This window comes from Mycteria americana, chromosome 4 (assembly GCF_035582795.1).
Source record: "Mycteria americana isolate JAX WOST 10 ecotype Jacksonville Zoo and Gardens chromosome 4, USCA_MyAme_1.0, whole genome shotgun sequence".
NCBI classification, from domain to species: Eukaryota; Metazoa; Chordata; class Aves; order Ciconiiformes; family Ciconiidae; genus Mycteria; species Mycteria americana.
In genome coordinates, this window is record NC_134368.1 from 27851312 (window position 1) to 27874103 (window position 22792).

Consider the following 22792-nt stretch of genomic DNA (forward strand, 5'->3'; position numbering starts at 1 on the left):
CAGCAAAGAGATTTCTGATGTTTATCAAACCTTGAACACCAGAGATTATTAAAACATATTCCTTGGCAATAAGGAGTAGATGTTTAATTTGAAAGGAGAAATGGAATTTGTTGCTTTTTTTGCAGAGGTCACGAACTGAGCAGGAATGAGTCCTCCTTGGCGGTTTCACTATTTTGCTGTTTGCCTTGGGGAATAGAGATTTGGTCTGATTTTAACAGCTACTGCCAGGCCCCCGGCCCCCACAGGCAGCTTTCTTGCATCTTTTGAGGCCCACCTACAGCAGTTGTACTTGGACATTGGGATGCAGAGGCCCTCCAGCAGCTCTGGCTGCATAGTATCCTGATCCTTGCGTAGCGGATTGCCATCTTTGCTGAGAGAAGTCCGAGTATTGGCCAACTGTTACTATTTTTTGGCTTTAAATGGAAGATAGCTTTACTTAATATACCAAGCAAAAGAGAACATACCATGTAAAAGAAAGGGGCAAGAAAGTAATGTCATGTTAGTAGTGAGTAGTTGCTGCAATTAGAAGAAGCGTTGTGAGGCTGCCAGGCGGTGATCATACATTCCGTTTCAGAGGTTTCATGTCAAATTGATTTTAATTTTAGGTACCAATTTCTTTTGTACCTTTACAGTTTCAGTGTAAAGTTTCACAGTTTCACTTACAGTTAAAAATAAACTCTACAAAATTTCAGCTGTTTTCTGGCCCTGGATATTCAAAGTTTCGTGCACAGCTAGTTCAATACAGCTGGATGCAGCAAAACTTCAAATGAGATTCATCACACACATATTTTCATAAAAACCCTGTATTTTCTGGGATTATACAACTTCAATGAAATCTGCTTCTGTGCCTGAGTAGGAAGACAGCTGATAAATGACCAGGGGAAGGTAAGAATTGAGGCTATAACTCCAATACAGCTTTGTGTGTCTGATTAATTAGGTTCTTGTGTATCAGAAAAGCATCGGGTGTAAATCTCACCATTGCTCATTTCCAGTTACTTTTTTTGTCCTTGCCATCTGCTTTGGATGTAGTGAGAGAGGAAAACTAGAAACAGTCTGTAGTGATCACAGGTTGAGAAGTATTTTTTCAGATAGTCATCTCTGAATGTTCATGCAGGTGCACTGATTATGCTTTAAGTTACCTATACTGGTTTATAATAGATTATGCTGGTCAGGAAATTAATGACCACACCTTTTCACGTGGAGAGGCTCATGATGCACAGGATTTTTCCTCATTTTCTTCTCTGCTAGCCCCACTCCATCCCAAAGGGCCTGTGGCAAGTTGCATCTGACAGTTGCCTGGAGCTGGGTCCCTTGAATAGTCAGCACTGCTCTTCCTGGAAAACAAGGTTATTTTCTCTACAGTCAAGTCAAAATATAGAAAGCAGGCATTGGGTAACAGTGCCCTGAGATATGAAATGTGATCAAAGGGATCCCATGAAGCTTGGAATCTGTAGGCAGAGAAAGGAAGGCAGGGTATGTGAAAAAAGGTAGTATCTGCTAATTAGTAGACCTGCTAATATAATGAAGGAAAACATGGAATAAGTTTTAGCATATAGATTTGCTTTGCATAGGTAACCTTCTTTACCGCCGTAGTACAATATCTTAGCAGGAACACATAAATAGCTTTTTAAAAGCATTTGTTGTGCCATGGCTTAACGATTGCTCTGACAGCAGTCAGGAAAGGGAAAGGTTTGTTCAGCAGTGTTTGGTTGTAGTTGATGGCTGTAGGTAATGTGTAAAGGGCTTATTTGTGTTGGAGCTTAAGCTATTTGCAGTGTTCCTTTGGACTACCCCAGGGCTGTACTTTTTGCGTATACCACTCAGGAGGTAATTCAACTTCATTCATCTATGAATATTTTTATTTTATTTTATTTTTTATATGCAAGGTGATAAGCTTTAACGGTACGTCTAGTGAAAAAACATACTCTCCCATATTTAATGCTCAGGTTAGTTTCTTTGGTGGTCCCATTGCTTGGACCTCGCTGACTGGTTTTGTTTTCACAATATCTGGTGTAGACTTATAACTCTAGATTTAAAGTTTATCTATTTTTTGTTTACTTTAAGCAGTTTTTTGGGGATAGCTGCCTCTGAGATCTTCTAAATCCATAGTCAGGCTGTGTACTTTCCTTAATGCTTTATGGTGTCCTGACAATTACACACAAATAAACCAAACTTAGAAAACAGCATGTTCTCCTTAGTTGGGAATTTTTTGCCCATTTTTATATTTTGCTGTAAACTCAGTTGTGGGGGCAGCAGCCACAGGGATGTGCTGAGAATGGAGAGCGTCCAGTTTCCCCAAGAGGATGTCCTGAGGGAAGTGTTGTGGCACTAGCCATGGTTTCAGGGTTCCTTGAAATCTGTGTTTAGGTTAGTCATACTCCCAGCACTCATAATGTGAGTGCAAATACAGGTCAACTTTGTCTTCATGACCTTTTTTTCCCTCCTACAGATAGACACCACAACTATGGCCAGGAGGATGGGTATGAAGGGGTAGATGCCACAGATGCTGAGCTCCGGTTGCACTGAGAACATTGCTGTTGTGATGTTTCTTTCCTTGTCTTTTTTATAGCTCTTTCCCCAACCTGCTCTGCAGTAAGTCTTGTATTGAGAAACTTCATAGCCCTACCAACAAGGCAGAGCGAGGTAATTAACAGTCCTTTGCATCACAGCAGAAGGAACCATGCTTTGCTTTTTTGGTGGTGTCTCTCCTGTCCTTGTGGGTTTTTTTGCCCATCTAACTCCAGATTTGCAAGGTGAATTCCCAGCAGCTTCTAGGGGTGCTTGGCTGCACTTCACTGTATGTGAGCGTGTTTTTAACCTTGCTCTTGGTGAGCTTTATTCATCAAAAATGTGACAAGTGGGTAACAGAAGAAGTCATGAAACTAAGGCCCAAACCCTCACAAGCCAAGCGCTATCATCTGGTACTAAAAAGCTGCAGAGAGGGGGTAGAAAGGAAATGTCCTCTTCCTTGGCCATAGCATGGCTGTTACCTTAGAATATGGCATCAGATAGGCACCCCCTCTCCAAGAGTGGGTGAAATCTGACATCTGGCTGACATCTGGCTGTGATTTCATCAGCATCGGAGCCAGTGAATCGCCTGGAAGTGCTTTGGGCTTTTTCCCTTGCCTGCCTATGTTCTGTCTTCATTGCTGTAAACAAAGCCATCTTACTTAGGGTGTATCTTGGGTTTGGCAAACCTGAGGGAGTGCACATCATCTGATTGCTCTCTCTCCCCTAGACAAGGATGTTGACTGAGCCCCCATTTGTCTAAATGTTTTATTTGTGCCTTCAGGGATAATGACCTGATGCAGCAAGGAGAAATATCAGGACCTACTTAACTAGTGAAGTCATAGGGTCAGCCTTGTGCTCGTGCTGTGTGCACTCCTCCCACCCCCCCGTGGTTTGCTGTTGCCTGTTGAGTTGAAGGCTGCTCTTGCTCATGTCCTTTCGGATGGTCCCCTCCTGTTATTTTCTTCTCTCTTTCCCTGTTATCCTTCTCCTTTCCTGTCCACAGTGTCTCTTCCCTCCTTTTACATCATACCATGCTGCAGGGATTTTAAGCTCATTTTTAAAATTTGCAGAAATAAGATACATCATCCATTCTGTACCCAGCATGAAATTTTCACTGCCTGCCCAGGACCTGCAGTGCCATTTTATATTCTGAACTCCTTGCATTTGCCTTTCATTACACACAATATGGCCATTCCTGTTCGGGGATTTTAGTTATAACCATCATACAATGATAGTAATACACCACATCGCATAAGAAGCTTATAAGTGTGGTTGAAATTTGTTACAGGGCAAAGATCTTAAAAAGCAAATAATCTGATGGTGAAGGACAGATTTAGGAAAACGTCAAAGAGAATTTCTTGAGTACTGCTGCTGTACTTCTGATTTTCTCAAAGGATTGCAAGCTTTTAGTTTTAAACATTGTGCTTTTTGGTATCTGGAGGACAAGTGTACTTACAATTTGATTTGCTTAACGCATCTCACTTATGCTTGTTTTTTAGAGGCCTCCTATCAGTTCTTATGGCATGATTTTGAGGGGGTTTTGTTGTTGCTTATTTTCAGTTTATTAATGTAGATTGAATGTGCTCATGTTTTATATGAGACTAATGATTGGAACTATTAGGAAAAGATTTTGCTGGATGCCAAAAATGCTAGGAGCAGCTCTCTGAAAAGATAAATGGAGTATGTTCTTTCTTTTGCCCAGCTTTTCCTTCACGCTGTCAAAGGAGGGTAAGTTATACTGCCGAAGCAGTGTGAAGTAGTGGTATCAAAGTTGTGCACTGTCTTCTTGCTCTGGGCACTTGCAGTTTTCCGACCTCGTATGCCTGGTTGGAAGCAGCAGGGTCTAAGCACCTTGGTAGGAATTTGGCACTTCCAGCTAGATCTTCGGGGTCTGGTACTGAACGTCTTCTGGCAGCCGTGGATACGATCTGGAGATTGCTTAGAGCCACCTTCGGGGTTTCTGGTACGTTTTGCGCAGTTGCAGTATGCTCCCAACAGACCCCTTTTCTTCACAGGGTTTTTTAAGGTGGTTTTTGCCTTTCTGTTAAGGGAGCGGGGCTGCTGTTTGAGGAGACACGTCTTTTCCTTGCTGGTTGCCCAAAGAGAAGCAGAAAAAGGCTTGCCTTTCTTTGCAAAGACAGTCTCCGCCGTCTTCTCTGCTGAGCTCTTAAAGGTACGGCTTGTCAGGCATTCTGGCCCGCGGGTGCTCCCGGCCAGCCTGGCCCTTCCCCCTGCCATTCCCGCAGCCCTGCCTTCGCAGCGGTACGGTTTCATCTCCTGCCAGCGTGGGGAATAATCCCGCCGTTTTAATCTAATCGTCCCTGGACCTACTTTTTGCCTTCGGGGCTCACACGATTCCCCACACGGCGATCGTTTTCCTCCTTTGCCCTTCTGCGGCTTCCCGCCCCTGCGGGTGGCGGGAAGCGCCGCTCCGAGGAGGCAGCGAGGCAGCCGCCGCACGGCAGCCCCGGCCCGTCTCACGCCGTCGGGCGGTGTGCCGGGCCGGTGTGCCGGGCCGCGCTGCCCGCTCCGCGGCTCCGGGGATGGCGGTGGGTGGAGTTTGGGGTTTGCAGCCCCCGCCAACGGCAGCTGCGCGGCTCCCGGCTGTCATTCCTGCCGCCCCGCAGGTTTGCTGCGCTTCGGTCGGGCTGACGGGCTGGTAAGTCCTGCTTTCCCTCCCTCGTCCCGCGGTCGCTCTCTCTCTCTCTCCCCCTCCATGTAGCGTCTCGTTTTCATTAGGTGAGGCTGTTGTGTGCCAGAATCCTTTTGGGGTGTATGCGGCCTTGTCTCCCCTTCCTGCTCTGGTGGGGCTTGCCTTCAGTTCTGGTCTGCTGTCATCCTTCATCTTCTGGAGATTAAGCATCCTAAATTTCTAAGTGACTGTGACCAGACTACGACTGAGTTGCTTCCAGATCTGTTGGTTTGGAATCTGTCGCAGAAAACAATGTTTTGTGAAAGTGTAGTTTTACTGTATATGGGGTAAGGCATACTGTATAAACAGTAAAACATATATATAGTAAAACATACACAGCAAAGCATATTGCATAAACAGTAAAACATATATACGTGCGTGTGTGTGTGTGTATATATATATGAAAATAGGAAAAGTTCCCAGCCTCTCACATAAAAGTTCTTTCCTGGTGGACTTGAACTGAATATTTCAGTGTTTTCTTTCCGTCTGCTTGTGAATCAGTCAAGATCCATTGCTTTTATATAACTAAATTATCACCACTAATTATTTATATAAAACGGAAAAATGAGGGAATTAGGAAGAAATGTTGAGAGTAAACAAAAAGCTTTTAAGAGTCTGTATCGGAAATTGCTCAGAAAAGCAGTTTGGAAATATATATGTATTTTTAGAAATCCTCCAATTTATTCAGGAACAGGGAAAATTTCAGCATTCCAGAAATGAAAAAGGCCACCTGTTTGTCTGCAGCTGTCCTGCAAAGCAGCGTGGTGCTACTGGCAACTAATAATATCTCCAACTTGCAGAAGTGGCATGCACTTGGCATTTTATTCAACGCTCTGTGCAGACATACAGCTTGGCTTGCTTTTGTTTTCCCCGAGTTTATCTGTATATCTCATCCAGGCCATGTAGTAGCACATCTGACAAATGGTGGTTCCACAGTGATAAGCTGCAGGTCCAGTTTGCAGTGTGGATGCAGTGAGAATATTTTGTATACTATTGTGGCAGATGAAAGGAATGGAAGGGGGCCAAATTCAAGCTGTTTGCCATTGCATCTGATCAGCAGATCCTATGGAGAGAATTTGCCTGCTGTGAATATTTGATTCTCGCTAGCTTGAACTATCTTGTGTGTTGGCCGTGCTACTGTGTGAATTGGCAGTGGCTTTCCAGGGTGTCTGTCCTGCACAACTGCCAGTTTCTGGGGTTTTTTTTACAGGGTTCAGGATTTTGTGCTCCACTTCATGTGTGAGGAAAATGACCTAATGCTATACAGTGAACATTTTTTCATATTTATAGCACATGGGTTATCAGTCTTTTAAAAACAGCAAAAAAAAAAAAAAAATTACAAGTGAGCAGTGTATTATTTCCTCCTCCCTCCCTCCACCTTCATGGAGGTGTAACCCCTCTGCCTCATGTTCTCTCTGCATTACCTGCAGGTGGTTGTCCTGGCAAAGTGATTTCGTAGAGGTGAGTCGTGCAGGTTACGCACCAGAAAGGATGAAAAGGTGATGGTGTTGAAATGCAGTTGTGAGAGCAGGAGCAGCTTTACAGTCCCTTCCTTCCTGTGCATCCTTCTGAGTCAGGACTCAGGGAGTCAGTGCCCCAAGCTCCTGTTCATCCTTCCCTGCTCCTCCCTGGCCCTTCTTGCTGGTTCGTCGCTGGTTCGTTTGCCTGAGAGTTTGTAATGTTTTCTGTGTTGGTTAATTTTTCTGTTCTGAAATTCAGCATAGCAAAACATTAACATTAATAACTTTTGCATTTCTAACACTTACAAGTAAATGACATTGCTTATAGTGCTGATCTAATAGTAACTGTCAGGACTCTGCTTAGGCAAGCAGAAAAGGGTTGGGGTTTAACATATCAGTGTATCCTGTGCTTGTGTCCTCTGTCTGTCATCACGCTGAAGCATTTGTCTTCTGTAAGCAGCCTGTTTAGAGTTTATGTCATTTTTATAGAGAAAACATAGATAAAATTTTATAGGTATCTATAGATATCAATAGATTATAGATTTATAGATATAAAATTTTATAGACCAAAAATAGATAAAATTTGCAAAAGAAATTTAGGCTGTAATCTGTAAGCTCTCTCTCTCTCTCTGGGTGTACAAGGACAAAAAACAGAAGATTTTTGATTGAATAGTGGTGAGGACTGAAACCAAGGGGAGCCAGCAGGGGACAGTTGCAGGTCCTCTGGGGCTGTAGGAAATGACGTGCTGACCAAGTGACCCATCCTCTGTCTACTCCAATTCTGCAACTGCAGCAAGTAGCCACGCAGAGAAAGGCAATATCATCTCTATTTAATGTATTGAGGAAATCGTGTCTTAGTGCCTTGTAGGGGCTGCCAGAGGGACTGGATTCTGGTCATGTGTCTTCTGAGACCACTGTAAAAGCTACCTCCCTATTAACTGAGGCACGGCAGCTGGCCGCGCTGCTATCCTTGCCATTGCAAGTGTGACCCATTTGCATGACCTATTTAACTCTGCCAAGTTGTAAGGAGCTGGACATGCACATTAGGTGTGTGTTTTCAGTCCCTTATTTAAGGTAAGGATGTTTTATATATGTTGCTGCTTGTAAATGGTTTTTGGGGTTTTTTTCTTTTTTAGTTTCTTCAACAGCAATAAAGAAGTGGCACTTTAGGTGACTAAAAAATTGTTTAGTTACAGCTAACAGATATGGAACTATAATTTCTCTCAAAAAATTTAAGCAAAATTTTCTGAGAACTGAAGAAACCAGGACTTGGCCAATGCAAGGTGTAGTAATCCAGAGAGAAAGCTTTCCTGGGAGCTGGGTCTCCATGATAAGACTCCTAGGCAGGTTTACCTGAGTATCTGTCACTTGAAAACAATTTCTTTCTTAGCTTTTTTTTCTCAATCCTTTTAAACAAATTGTCATTTTTAGGACCATTGGGAAATAAAACTATGCAATTGTTAACAGAAGCAAAAACTTTCAGTGCTGACTGATTGCATCTTGTTGACACACATGGTTGTTTATGCCCATATAAGATACCAGCTTTCTGAGGAATTGTTTGGGTGATGGTGTTAGTGACTGTTGGCAAATGTTATTCTTATGATGACCATCAAAATATAAGTGTGTACGAAAACAGGCAGAGGGTGGTGACACTGTTTTATTTGAGAAGTCGGCATTTGTTCATCAACAGAAGAACTGAATTTCCAAACTGCACAGCTGCCAAATGGCTGATATTTTTGTTACTGCTTGTATCTTGGATGTGAACTTTTGGCATAAAGATGGCAAATTAGTTATCCCCGGAGTTCCCTCTCCTTTGATTGTTTTCTAAACCTATTAGGTTACTGTGTCCTGTGTGTCCTGTATATTTTTGTTGGGAAATATTGTTAGGAACTTTTTTTTCTAATGCTTTGCATTTTTATTAGATTTACACATCACTCCACCCACCATTTGGAAGTGACCAGAACTGTCCTCCATCAAAGGCTAAACACAAGGGTTATTCACATTTCAGTTGGAAAAATTATAATGCAAACAGTAAGCCAGATGGGGAATTTTACAAGCATCTTTTCATGTCATGAATGATGCTGTCTCTCTGGGTTATGGTCTCTCTGCTCTCTCGACTGCTGTTCCTTTCCCCCTGGCTCCCCTCCAGAGCTGTTAAGTTTCAGCCAGGGAAGAAAGGGAGATTTGGACTCCTCTAAATTTCCAAGTCCCTATTTTTTTACAGCGTGGCTGGTGACAGCGAGCTTTGTGTGCGAGAGCATTGGCATGCAGAGAGCCGCAGCGATTAGCATGCTGATCGCTGTGCCCCGACAGAATAAACAGGGCTGCTCTCGCCGAGCTGTGACCGTGCCACCCAAACAAAAGCCTGGGAGCAGATGTGGGGAGAGCCCTGCTTGCGAATCCTGCTCTGTCACACAAGGTGGGCAAGGGCTGAACACTGCCTGGGCTTCTCTGCTTCCCAGTTTTTACAAAAATGGACGTCTCTGCCCCACGCTGTGGTTCTGCTCCTCTAACGCTTCACATGGCAGCTTACCCCCAGTTGGGAGGTTTGAGGCCTCAAGAATATCAAGCTGTATGTTATATCCTTACTTGTCCACATATCTACCATTGCAGTTGCTGATCTAGCAACGTATATATCTAAAAACTTGTTCTCTACTGACCTTCAAGATTTATCTGCATAAAAAAGATTCACTGGTTCTATAAAAGGGGGGCAGTGTACATGCATATGTGTAAGTAAGTATAAAACATATATTAAATGTATACGCACACATACCAATTTAATCCCCTTGGTGCAAACCCATGTGTCATCACTTCTATTTGGTTTGAAAGAGGCTTATATTAGTTTGTGCTCAATGTCTCTTAGTTACTGATTTTTACTTTTTACACTCTGCAAAGTGTAAATCCTCCATAAAAAGTGTTACAAAATTGGTGGTGTTTCTTCTTACAGACAGTGTTCACATAAAGGGTAGCTTCAAGCATTTTATTTGGGGAGAAGGCACCTACCTCTTCTCCCAGTGGCTTCTGGCTGGTTAAGGTTGGAGAGGCAAGAGACTGGTTAACTAGGAGTAACTGGCTTGTTTGTATCAACATGCAAAATGCTTTCTGAACAAACTGCTTGCTTAAATGGTGGTGGGCTGTTTCATATCTACCCTTCCTGCTCCCTTCAGAAATCCAGCCTTGTCTGCCCTGTAACATGCTGAAGCTGTGTTGGCAGCCTACAGCAGTAGTTGGGGAAATTAGCAGGGCTTTTTCAGTTTAAGAAGTTGCCAACATCTGGGTTTGGAAAGAGAAAAGTAGACAAGCTTGTTGCAGTTACATATTTAAAATAAAAAACAAGAAGAAAGTTTTGTTTCATATTTATCTGGTTTTCAAACAAAACATGTACTGACTTCTTAAATTATGTGACTGGAATTGTCTTTGGTTCTTCATTTAACTAATGATACAACTGTGAGCTGTTACTGGGTCAGGGAGAGGTTGATTTGGATTATTTTTTTCAATGAGGAAGAGTTAAAAGTATTTTATTTTTTTGCCTCATTTCAGGATAATATCATCTTATTCTTAAGAGGCTGCAAAGAGCTGGGACTTAAAGAATCTCAGCTTTTTGATCCTGGTGATCTGCAGGACACATCAAACAGAGTAACCATCAAGTAAGTACAACAGCAGTTTGCGATTAGCATGTTACAACCTCAGATGCATGTGATGCAATAGTAAACATTTAACGATGAGCAAAAAGGCTATAGGATTGTCATTTGTATAAAGCAAATACGAAGCTGAGGTTTGGGAAACCTTCAGCGCTGGGAAGAATACATTGTTCCCTTCAACAGGCTTTCTCTAAGGGCTGTTATTTTTCCCAGAGAGATCAACCACAGCTCTTTTAAAATACTGTTTTAGTTAAGCAGTGAGATTCTGTGGGACTTAAGGGGTTTCCTGAGTCTAAATTGATGGCATTCTTTTTTGTCTGTCCAACTAATGAACTATATAGGCTGGGGGAAAAAAATCACAGCTCTGTTATTTCAGATTAAACTGTTTTGAAGATTCATTATAGGACATTCATAGGCCTCTCGGACTACAAGGTGCAGACATGAGCACGGTCTGTTTATTTTCAAACAAGAACTATAGGTGGGGACACAATAATTGGGCTGAGGATGTCTGTATGAACTGTGTGGACTGGAAATGCCACAGTTTAGATACTTTTCACCAAAGCCACACACCTGCTACCACATGCATATTAAGAGAGTCTCCTTTCTAATAACTAATTCATGTTTTTGGGGGAATGAAGTGTTATTTTAAAAATCTCCTTTTAATCAACAGCTTTTTAGCCATGATATGTGCACATCCCTCACTGCAAAGAGTACTAGGTGCTGAGACTCAAATGCTTGTATTTTCAGCATTTCACCCCACAAGGTGATTTAAAATGTAGATGTGAAACTGGCACAGAAAGAATTACTGACTTGCCTAAGGTCACACAGAGCAGACTTGAATCAAAGTCCATATAGTCATAGATTGAGGTCTTAAATAGGAACTGTTGTCCCTTTCAGGGAAGACTTTGTCATCATGGACTAGAGGAACAGAAACAGTCAAACTGTATTTTTCTCTCATTTATATTAGTGGCAATCAAGCTCCCCACCACCCAAAAGCAAGAGCACCCCACACTTTCATAAAATTAACAAAATTTGTAACTGGTGTTACTTAGAAGTTTTCCTGAAATTTTTGGGTCTGTCATGTGTAATATTAAAAAGTTAATGCTCTACAGACAAGCAAATACTGCTGAGTTGATTGAATGGCCTTGTTTCATTTGGCCAAAAAGATTTGGCCGAAAAGATCACTAACGAAATCCTGGTCAGACACATCCATTTTAGAAAAGTATATGGAAACAATTTACTAAATTTTAGCGGCATTCTGGTTTTTTTTTTTCCCTTCTGGCAGTGGCAGCTGGGCAAGTTTTCATGGTGTTCAAGCACTGTCTGGGAAACTTCAAAGGTTCTGAAAATCGAATTGGCCACTTTCCTTGTTTTAAGGAATAGTCTCTCACTTTTTGCTCCCTTCCAAGTTTCTGGCTCTAATATGAGGTTCTTCTCACCTGTACATAGCAGTGAGAGGGGGCTATGTAATGTATTTCTTCTAAATCTGGTAATATTGCAATGAAAGAGGTTCTTCGTGACATCCTGTAAAATCATGACAATGAGTTGGCTGGAAAGAGTCGCAAAACAATCCCTAATTGCCATAGAAAACCCTAATCTCCATATAAAACCAGAGAGAAAGGGTCTTTTTGGTAAGAAGCTTGATCTTTTGGGGTTGAGGATGGTGGAGTACCTTGGAGGAGGCAGGTTGAGAGGCTGGGACTAGCATGGAGCTCCAAGGAGAGCTGTCCAGCACGTAAGCAAGTTAAACCAGGAGTAACAAACTCTGCAGAACTGGCTTGGCCCTCCGCTGAATATGATGCTAGGTAGATGTGAAGTGTCTCACTGGCATAGATTTTTTTCCCCGTCAACTCTTCAGAGAAAGCAGCTGTGGAAATGAGCCAAATGTTTTCCTAGCACTGTCCAAGTTCACGCTGAGTAACTGAGTTGAGGTGTACAAGCCAAGTCCATGACTGTTGTAGAGAAATATGTTCAAGACTGCCATCTTCTAGCTAGTTCCCAAAGCATGAAGGTGATTTTTTTTCCCCCCTCTTTGAAGACTTTTGGGTTATTTTTTAAACATGGTAAAAATGGTATTTGTTCTGTGGTAAAGGATGAATATGACATTATTACACATAATTAAGATAATGACATTTTTAACCATTTTTTTTTCATATAGATGTTAATTGAAGTATGCGTTAGATCTATTTTTTTGTTGGAACATTCAGCTTATAAAAGTTATGAGCTAATGCTGTAAAGAATTTCTTCTTGACTTGTTAAACAAGACTCTTTTCCACTGCTATTTTATTAAGAAAAAAAATAGGACTGTTTTATTTTTCTTAGTGTATGGGAATTGGTGGATAAAATTTTGGCTTAAAAAAGATGTTATAAAAAATATGTTGGTTTAGTATTGCCTATATTTAGGCTTTTGTTGTTCTCACAGATTTAAGTGTGTTTATTTTTGTTTTTATCAGGTAACCTTTAATGCTGGAGTGGACTTACGGTTATAGTAGAAGGCAGTTCCATTTAAGGCAGTTCCATAGGCAGTTCCCATTATAAATAATCAGGAGACAATCTGTACTAAATCTGAAGTGCTCTTATTTATTTTTCAGCACCTAAATGTGACACACGTTTCCTCCATTCTTTTTTTAATGGTTTCTTTGCTGAATTTTGAAATGTTGTTTGTGTTTGTGCAAACTTTGTGCTTTGTTGTTTCCAACATAAAACTTCCACCCTTTGAACATTGGTGAAAAACTAAATTGAGAAGGATGCCAATGTTCAGTCCAAGTGCTTGAGTGCAGATTCAAAAAATAAATATGTTTTCCCCAGCAGGTTCTGTTGCAAGTGGCAGGATCTTTGTTGCTTCACCCACCTACTTTGTTCTTTGTGATGCTTGTTTCCACAGAAACACCTGCTGCATTTCCTTAACATTTGGTGATGATTTCCTTGGTCTCCTGTGCATGTTCAGTTGCTTCCAGAATCTGTATGGGTCGCATGATTTATCACAGAGCAGAATCTGATTGTTGGATTACTGCAGAACACATTTTAGCAGGGAGGACTTTGGTCTTTTTTGAAGAAATCAGCAACACTGTTTAAAGGAAATATTTTTGGCACTGTCTTTACTGTGGGACCTACACTGTCCTACTTTACTGTGGGACCATTATAAACACATTTTCTTTTTGTACTTCCAGAATTCTAATTTAATGATTGAAGTAATGGTGACAAAATACTCCCACATTATGAATAAATGAGTGTGTGAACTACATCTTCTTAGCTTTCATATGTTTCCAGCCAGCAGAAGCATTCTGCAGGCTTTTGTTAGGGAAAACATGATCTGCTGCATACACGCTCTTGGAAAGTGTGTCTGCTTTCTGATTATTTTTTTTCCTCTTTTTTTTTGTGTGTGTGTGTGTGTGTGCAACCAGGAACATTGACTATAGTAGGAAGCTGAAAAATGTAAGTACCTGACTTGGAGTTTTTTTTTTTTTGTCTGGTTAATCCTGTATTTGGCCTGAGCAAGAATTATGTCAGTAAAAACTTAGTACAGATGAGTATTGCTGAAAAGTTCTTCTGAACGTAAACCTAACGAGGTTCTACTGCAAACTTCGGTAGAGCTGCTATGGCAAAGCAGCCTTACGGTAGAAATATAATGGAGAATGTTTGTCTCTGCTTAATTAAGGGATAAAGAATGTGATCTCTGTGCTGTCCATCATGGTTTTCACTGGGAATGGTCTGACTCAGCCATGAAGCTATGCTTTTGTAGCCTTTCATGAATATATAGGCATAAAGTAAATTTGCACAAAGTATTTAAAATGAGGCAAAATGATCATTAGATCTGGGCGCAAGTCTTTACCATCAGATTTCCTAGCTTTCTCATTGTTCTTCCAAATAAATGAGTGTTTTCGCAGAAAGGCTAATTCCATTTAACTTTAATTTCTTGTTGATTTAAACTAATAGCAATGATAATGGATCCTGTAATTGTTAAGTAGAAAAGAAAATGGTTAAACTTTGCTGGTCTCAAAGTTAGTTATTATCCTAAAGCCTAGCAAGCTGTCTATCCTTAGTCAGTTGTAAACTGCTATAAATTCATTCTATATTTGGCTCACATACCTATAAGCTGCTAGGAAATGCCAAGACCTTTTCCTAATAACTTTGCAAGCCAGTAATCGTGACTGCAGGTAAAAAAATAAATTAAAAAGCCAAAAACATTAAAAAAAACCAACCAAACAAATTATTTCATTGTGTCTTTCCTATCATCGTTAGAGTAATATCTTCTGCATCCAGCACACAAAGTTGCAGGGGAGGAGTTCAGCTTTGGCATTTTAGCACCCTTGTGGGCACTGGCTAAATATCTTTGTACAGATGTATTGTTCTAAAGGTAAAGTTTCAAAAGTATCCTCCACAATGTGCTTGTAGGCAATATATGCTTTCCAGGTGCATGATCCTGCAACCTCAGCTGGCAGCCAGTCGGAATTGCGTGCAAATGTGACATTATTGGGGGGTGGGGAAATGGATAAAGAAAGGAAGAAGAGAGAAAGTGATCAAATACTAGCATAAATAAATAAAAATATCACAACCTTCACCAGAGAACTGAATGGCAAAATGAATTGGACAGTTTCCTGGTTGCTAGGAACACTATATTTGCAAGTGTTTTCACTTAGCTTGAGAACATGCACTGTAAGAATTTTTTACATAAATTTGTTGAGTAGTGCTGGTTGAAGGAAAACAGCTCAGATAAAGGTTGTTTCAAGACAAAAAAAAAATCAGTATTGGCGAAACCACCTCCTTTCCCTCAGCACCGTAGTATCAATTTGGATGTAATATTAAAAACAAGGGGAAAATTTCTGAACTTTATTAAAAATGTTATTCAGTTATTTCATGGCATGTATATTATTTATAAACTAAAGGGAAATATAAACTATATTTATACATAATATATGATATATTATATATTGTGCACCACAGTTGTTTTCAAACAGGGGATCTGTATGACACATGCTGTACCCTTTTCTGGTAGGGCCTCAGCTGGAGTGCTGTGTGCTGTGGTTTTGGACATCAGACTTAAATGAAAAACGGGGATGTTAGAGAAAGTTGATGAGAAAAGGCTAATCAGAAGTATAGCATATGTGACTGAGGAGGAAGCACCGAAGGAATATGGGTGCATGTTTTAGGGAAGAAGAGTCTGACACAGATGTCTGTCCCCAACACCCCCTGGGGATTTCTCCTAGTCCTATTTTCTTTAGTTCGCTATATAGTATGAATTATATGGCTCTGTCCCATCAAAACATAAAATACTATATTTCAGTTTATTGAACTTTTTTGAGACAATTTATGGCAACTATTATTTATCATTGGTTGCACGTCTTTTCCCCATCAAAATATTTCCTCTTTGTTCTGCAGTTAAATACTTTGCAATGTCACAGAATATGCAGAAATAATGAGCATTAAATGAGAAAAAGCCCTAAGTTCTGAGGTGATGGTTTGGCATTTTTAACCAGTGCAAAACACTGAACTGAATTGCCTTTGACGATCAGTTTCCAGTCCAAATTGCTGCTGCACAGGTACCATTAAAGGCATTGCTTTAAGTGGAGACATATGTGGGTGCAGAGAAGGACTGTTTTCTTTCCCTGCGTGATATAAGTATCCGCATTTTTGGAGGTGTTGGATTTGACCATCCTGAGCATCTTAATTTCTCCTTTCCTAAAACAAGTGCAGCACCAGCAGTGTCAGATCAGATTTCTTTGCTACCCAACGGAGTGAGAGGGTATATAAACATTTGCAAGAGCAATTCTGGGCTTTTTTTTCTGTGCTAGTTTTGAAGTGACTTTTGAGTTATGGAGAGACATCAACTCAGAACTTGAATGAAACCACTAACTCTTTCTGCTTTAGTCTGATAGAAAGAACCAGATGCTCGTGGCTTTTGATTAATCTTGGGCTAAGCATTTCTAAAGCTAGCAGAAGCCTGGAAGTAAATGTTCCTGTGTCATCTCGTTAATTACATTAAGATGATTAAAAATGGAACTACCTTTTCTGTCCTTGAAATAGGCAGGCACACATTTCAGATGTTTTATTTACTCCATTAGTCTTAACGGTTTTAATTAATGACCACTAGTATTAGTACTCTTTAGGGGTTTTTTTCCTATTGGATTTACAAACAGATATATATAAGTGTGTCCTCTAGACAGTTTCAAATATCCTGCCTAGTTTTTCTATTAAGATTTATTTTTGCTGTTTATTTTCCAGGCAGACATGACAGTTTCATTTTTTATAAAAATACCAGGAAGATAATGTGTTAAGTTACACATTCTGTAGGACTGTTTAATAGTTGCCCAATGTATTTATGTTTAACCACTGACAGACACTCCCCTTTCAATTCTGATTTATAACAAAATCTTGTGCTGCTGTGCAATTTAGAATAAATGAGAGATGCTGAAGGGAAGTAAATTTAGCTAAGTGACTGTGTAGATGGCTTCAATTAATTCTTATTAACTTCTGCAGGTATTAGTCACCATTTATTGGCTAGGGAAAGCGGCAAACAGCTGCACGTCATATAGTGGATCAACCCTGAACCTGAAGGAGTTTGAAGGTTTGCTGGCACAAATGAGAAAGGTATCTTTTTGTTATATTTTGGGAATGGAAATTTCATTGGAATTATTACTCCCATAAATAATCTGTTTGTTGCTAAATACGAGAGAAGTAGGGGGCTAGAATACACATTACTTAGTAAACCCCTACCTCCTTCGAAAATGTTTCTGACTCTACCAAGCCATGAACACAACTTTCTTTGGCAGCCAGCTTTGTGGTGATATCAGTGACGCAGCACGTGATGTCAAACAGGGCTTTAGAATTGTCACGTCTGTCATCTTCATTTCCATAGGTTTTGGTTTGAATTATTTTCGTTTATGACACAGAGTTGCAGCTAGAAGAGCCTGAGACTCAAAAGTAAGGTGGCAGGACTCACAGGAGCAGAGATTTTTCTTCTTTAAAACATTCAGTCTCATGGGCAGCTCTTCTGTTTTTAAGTTGCAACATAAAGTATCAAACCAAAGTATCTAAATAAAGCTGAAGGGTAGAAGGAGGAGATCATGTTTCACCAAGGATATAGTTATGATGAATCTGTGTTTTGCCAAGCTCTAAATTGTGGCTGAAAATGTATTTGGTGGTTTATGATGAGCTGAGCTCTGTTGCAAAGGAAAAGTTGTGATTGCTGTAGGGTGGTTTGGGGACTTTTGGTTGAGCGGACCAGCATGCCCTGAACCTTGACATGAGACAACCTCAGTAATGGTTAGTGTTGATATCCAAGTATGCATTCACTGGGAATGGAAGGGGCGAGGAGCAGGCATGTAAGAAGATGGCAGCACCCGGTGATAGCACTGCATGTGTTGGACATACTGCTCATGAAAGGCCATCCAGGTATGTTCTCCAGCCCACAGTGAGCTTCATGCCTGCTACTCCCTCCCCATCTCATGTAATGGCCAAGTCACCACAGGCAGTAGGGTTTGGGGACCGTGGGAGACTCTGCTCTTTACTCTCCTTGAGCTCTGTGCTACTGCATCTGCGCCGGCTACAGCTCTTCGTTCTGGGATCTCAGAGAGCCAGCACCAGATTGCCACTGCAGAGGAAGACATACTTGGCTGACTGATAGCAGTTCCTATACCCTAGTGTGACCAGAGAGCCTTAACTAGACAGGTAGAATCCCTCTTTGTGAGCCCAGTTCCTGTGAACAAGCAGGTGGAAAAGGAGAGGAAAAGAGAACATGCTGCTTCTCTGTAGAGGTTTACTTTGGTCTTCATTTGAAGTGACCTGTGCTAATCGCTCAGGACTTTGCCGCTCATGAGTGATATGACTGAGACCAAGCAATAAAGAAATGAAGTTAATACTTGAGTTGTTTCCAAATAGAAGATGCAGGGAAGGAGCAGTCCCCACTCCAAAGAGTCTGAAAGGTGAAACAAAGACAGACAAGGGAGCTAACGCAGAAAAATTGCCAAAGTGCGGGTTGTTACAATGTTAGTGCCGCATGGTATTATGGTTTATTTTTTAATGTTTAATCTCGCAGCGTAAGGCTCCTCTTTTTCCAGGTGATGTTTACCCATCAAACTAATCACCAGAGCATTTTGGAGATCCCATCTTGAGCCCTTTTGTGGGATGAAGTAGGCTGGGCCGAAAGGCAGCGTTCTCCAGGGAGCTGATGATCGCGGAGTGCCTGGCTGGGCAGCGCAGAGCGCTGCAGGTCGAGGACAAAAGCAACAGGCTGGGACTTGATTCATTGCAGATGTTAGAGCTGGGAGCAGAGCAGAGATCTCATAAAAGCTGAAAGCTATATATTCCTTTAATGTAAAAACAGAACACTTTGCAGTCCTGAAAAGTCTCATTTAGGTGGTACTGTTACCAGGGCCGCTGGCGTCTTATGTTAAGGTCATCTCCCTACTCCTGTACCCCTGCAGTATTTCCCACTGGCAATTGTGGGCTTGAATTTGAATCGGATTTGATTGTAAAATAGAACATGTTAATCATGCTGTGCAACACTCTGATGTTCTTTATAGCTGAGCTCCAGTGATGAAAAGACACTTTATCACGTTCTCTACTGGCATTTTTTTCCACTGAATTTAATAATTAAATCAACCAGAAATTCAGTCTGGTTTAGTTTTTTTCTTACAAATCCTCTCTGTCCTCCTTTTTTAGCAAATCAAAAGACAGCTCAGATGTAAGTTGTCTCAGACTCATCTTTTTCTACTTCTCATACTGAAAGGGCTATTCATTTCTAATTTTATTCATGCTACACTGTTTTTAATTTCATTAACTATTTGGATACGCATTCTTCTTTACTTTTAAACTAGAAATTCCCAATGACAAAACATCCATGGCTTTTTGATTCTATTCAGTGGGTGGAACTTCCTGGAGAAATGCATCTTATATTTGGAAATCACACTTTTACTACCGCTCGGTGACGTACTGTGTTTTTAATTAGATAATATGAAAGACTAATGTGCTGTTGTGTGTCATGTTACAGTGTTATCAGTCCCGCAGATAAACACTTTCTTTTTCCCATTGATAACATTTGGGAGATGACGTTTGCTCAGAGCAGGACAAGTACCCGTCTGTGAGACGGCGTTGGGCTGGGAGAGTAGCTTTGCCAAGGGGAAGGCTGTAAAGAACATGTTTACAGAAGTCTAGGATCCCATCCTGGTGCCTGCCTCCTAATTCCTGGTGAGCGGCATGCAAAATTAACATCAACAGGCCTTTGAAAGTAGGGTCTGCAGAACTCATTAGTTCACAGTTGGACTGTTTTCAAACTCTGGGAGATAGTGAATGCAGGATGGGGCTTTTTGCCTGAGTTTAGGTCCCTGTAGCTGCTGAGCAGTTCTGTGTCATTCAAACACAGTAATTTAGGAAAATGGAAGTGTGCCTGAGGATTGAGAATAGCTGATTGGTATGAAGGGATGAAGGGATTTAGGGAATTTGGATTTTTAAAAAGATTTTTGGATCGTGTCACAAACGGGATTTTGATAGGATTTTTAGATTGGTTTTTGGATGTGTGTAACTCATGCAGATTTCAGGGAGACAGATCTTTGTTGTCTAGTGTTTCTATCAGCATTTTAGTTCACTAAGCAGGACTGGGGAAGGAGATTACATAGGATCCAATTACTACTTTGTTAGATGAATTTTATTTGTTTTTAGAAAATACTTTCACTTCAATTTGCAGTGGGGTTACTTACTGACATTACCACAGTTTAGCTTGGCCTTAGGGGACCTTTGCTGCTGCCCTTAATGTGGTATTTTGGCAGCGTAATAGTGAGTGGCACTAATTAAGCCTTCTTCCTGAAAAGTCTGCAGGACGTCGGGTCTGATCTCTCTGTCTCGCTTTGAGCCTCCCTCTTTTCCAGTGCGGAAGCTTTGGTGTGTTACTGTAGGGCTCTCCTCCCTCCATCCCTTCTACAGCAAACCTGCTTTCTTGTGGAGGTGGCCCACCACATAGCGTACTGTGATGTTCTTGATTGATTTTCTTATTGGTGATACTAGTAACGGGTAAAAGCTTAGCAGTCAAGGACAGTGGGAGCTGTGCTCAACATAGCCATTGTGCTCCAGCTAGTGGTAAGCAGGGGGTGCTTCTTAATTAGGAATTAATATTCAAATGCTTCTGGGGAAAAAAAAAAGAAAAAGAAAAAAACCCACATTCCAGCCTCTTTGGGTCACAAAATGTCAGTCTGATAATGGTACCCACGTCTCTGACTTTACTTACTGTCGGGGGAGAAAAAAACAGATTTATCTTTGCATAAAAGTAGTTATTTTTGTTTTTTCTCAGCCTGTGCGATTGTAATTAATGTTAAGACGCTCTCTAAAACAAGGGATTTATTATAATGCAAGGGTGAGGATGGCTTCTATTGACCTTTTCCTCTGCTGGAGTTTCAGTGTTTTAGTATGTGCTGCTTGCACTGGAAAGAATTTATAATCACAGGGCTGTCAAAGACAACCATTGTTCTCCCTGCTCTGAACATGTGGGTCAGCTACAAGTGCTTTCATATCCCCCAGAGCCAGGAGCTGGCAAAGAGTAAAGAGCACAACTGAATTCTTCTGAGGCATCAGGAAAAGCATTTTGCATATTTTTCATTGCTGATTGCTTCAGAAAGACATCCCTCTTTCATAACAGGAATTTCTCTTCAAGGTAGAGGGAGGCTGGGGCACACTGCTTCATTATTTTGCCGAGCTGAAGCAGCAACAACAAATGCTGTCTGCTGGTGTCCTGGCCAGATACAATAGATGGGCAAGGGGAGGGGGGGATCTTTTGGAAAGCACCAGACTTAAACATGATGCAGGCACGATGTTAAAATTGTAGTGTCTTTGCCTGTGCTATGGACTATGGACAAGTCAAGTTTCAGGTTACTTTCAGTTTTGATCTGTTTATTAACTTGCCTGTTGCAACTTTTTCCTCAGTTCATGGTACTAATCTAATGAACGGGGTTTCCTCTTAATCAGCATAAAATTGGGGTTTATTGCAAGCTTGCACTTGTGTTTTGAAGGGGAGAAGGGGTAGAAAACAAGGAAACACTTTCTGGGGGAGGAGATTTTTAGTATTTGGGAAGATGCTTTGTTGTCTGATGTGTAACGGATCTCACGGGTATGTCAGTGGCTTCTTTATGAAGAGGTACCTGCTGTACTTCCACATAGGAAACAGAGGATATTGAGAGCCCAAAGCGCAGCATTCGTGACAGTGGCTATATAGACTGCTGGGACTCTGAACGCAGCGATTCCCTCTCTCCACCTCGCCACGGCAGAGATGATTCCTTTGACAGTCTGGACTCCTTTGGCTCCCGCTCGCAGCAGACACCGTCTCCAGATGTAGTGCTCAGAGGGAGCAGCGATGGTAAGTACTAGTCACAGTGCGGCACATGCATAATGTTGTGACATATAAGTAACATTTCTGGAGCAAATGTGCCATTCGGAAGCTGGACACAGCCTCTGAATCGTGCTGATCCAGTGGGAGAACTTCTCTGTGAATGCTGATTTGTGCTACCTGAGGTTTAGATGACTTTGCCAACAACTTACTTGAAGTCTGTTTCAGTTAGGATAGCGTAGTGTTGGAAAATGAGTTACATCATTGCAGTGTAATTTTATGATGGGAAGAGTGCTTTTCTGGGTTACAGTGTAAGAGGATGTTATGCAGACTCATTTTAAGTTATAAATTTTTAGTTATAAATTTTAAGTTATAAACTAGGCTGGAGCAAGAAATAAAAGTGCGGGAACAAGGGAAATACTGAAGTGAATAAAATGTTTGCCTAAGTGAACCCTGGGCAGAAAAATGATGTAGAAATATCTTGGCAATGTCTGACACTTGACAGAGTTTTGAGGTCTGATGTACAGCGTTTTACCAAATGTCGTATTTGTTTTCATGGTATTTAGAAAATTGGGTAAATTAATAGCTCCCGGCATCAGAGCTGTGGCCACCTTTGTACACCTTTGAGTGAGGACATGCAGCTCTAGGCTTACAGAAGGGGTGCTGCTTCTCTGCCTTTCTTGTCTGATTCCCAGAGGCTTCCAGAGGCTTGTAAACACAGTGTGCTGGATGAAGAAGGATTTGCTAGGGGTAGGTGTGGAGCATGCAGCTGGGTTACCTGTCGTGAGCAGGATTCTGGTTCAGAACAAAAGGATGCTTGACTGAGGCTCCCTCTGCGCGGTTACGTTCCCGATGAACGGATGAATCAGTGAAACTGCATCATCAGATGAAGTTATGTTCCACACATGAATCAATTCTCGTTAGTAATGTTATTTATTTAATAAAAAAAGGAAGGGCAGAAAGACTTTTTGGTAGGAACCAGATGTTCATACTGCTTTTGGCAGTGTGAAAGAAACTGGTGCTAATCATAACCGGACACATGAGAGATTTCCTGAGGTGATGGGGAACTCCTTAAAACTGAAAAGCTGGCAGGGAGAGCTGGTATTACAGCTGAATAATGAAAGAAGCGTGGGGAAAGCAGGGCTAAGATCTGCTCTGCTGTTTTGAGTGGCCTGTG

General features: G+C 41.3%; 1 protein-coding gene across 7 annotated transcripts in view; it reads left to right on the forward strand.

Annotated features, from left to right (window-relative positions):
- LIMCH1 (LIM and calponin homology domains 1) overlaps positions 1-22792 on the forward strand; it is a 182406-nt gene that overhangs the window by 97758 nt on the left and 61856 nt on the right. For all 7 annotated transcript variants that reach the window (XM_075499988.1, XM_075499986.1, XM_075499987.1 and 4 more), the window contains exons 4-7: positions 10204-10310; positions 13709-13739; positions 16782-16892; positions 21450-21645. In XM_075499988.1, coding sequence (XP_075356103.1) covers positions 10204-10310; positions 13709-13739; positions 16782-16892; positions 21450-21645 — 445 coding nt within the window. The remainder of the gene's footprint in view (positions 1-10203; positions 10311-13708; positions 13740-16781; positions 16893-21449; positions 21646-22792) is intronic.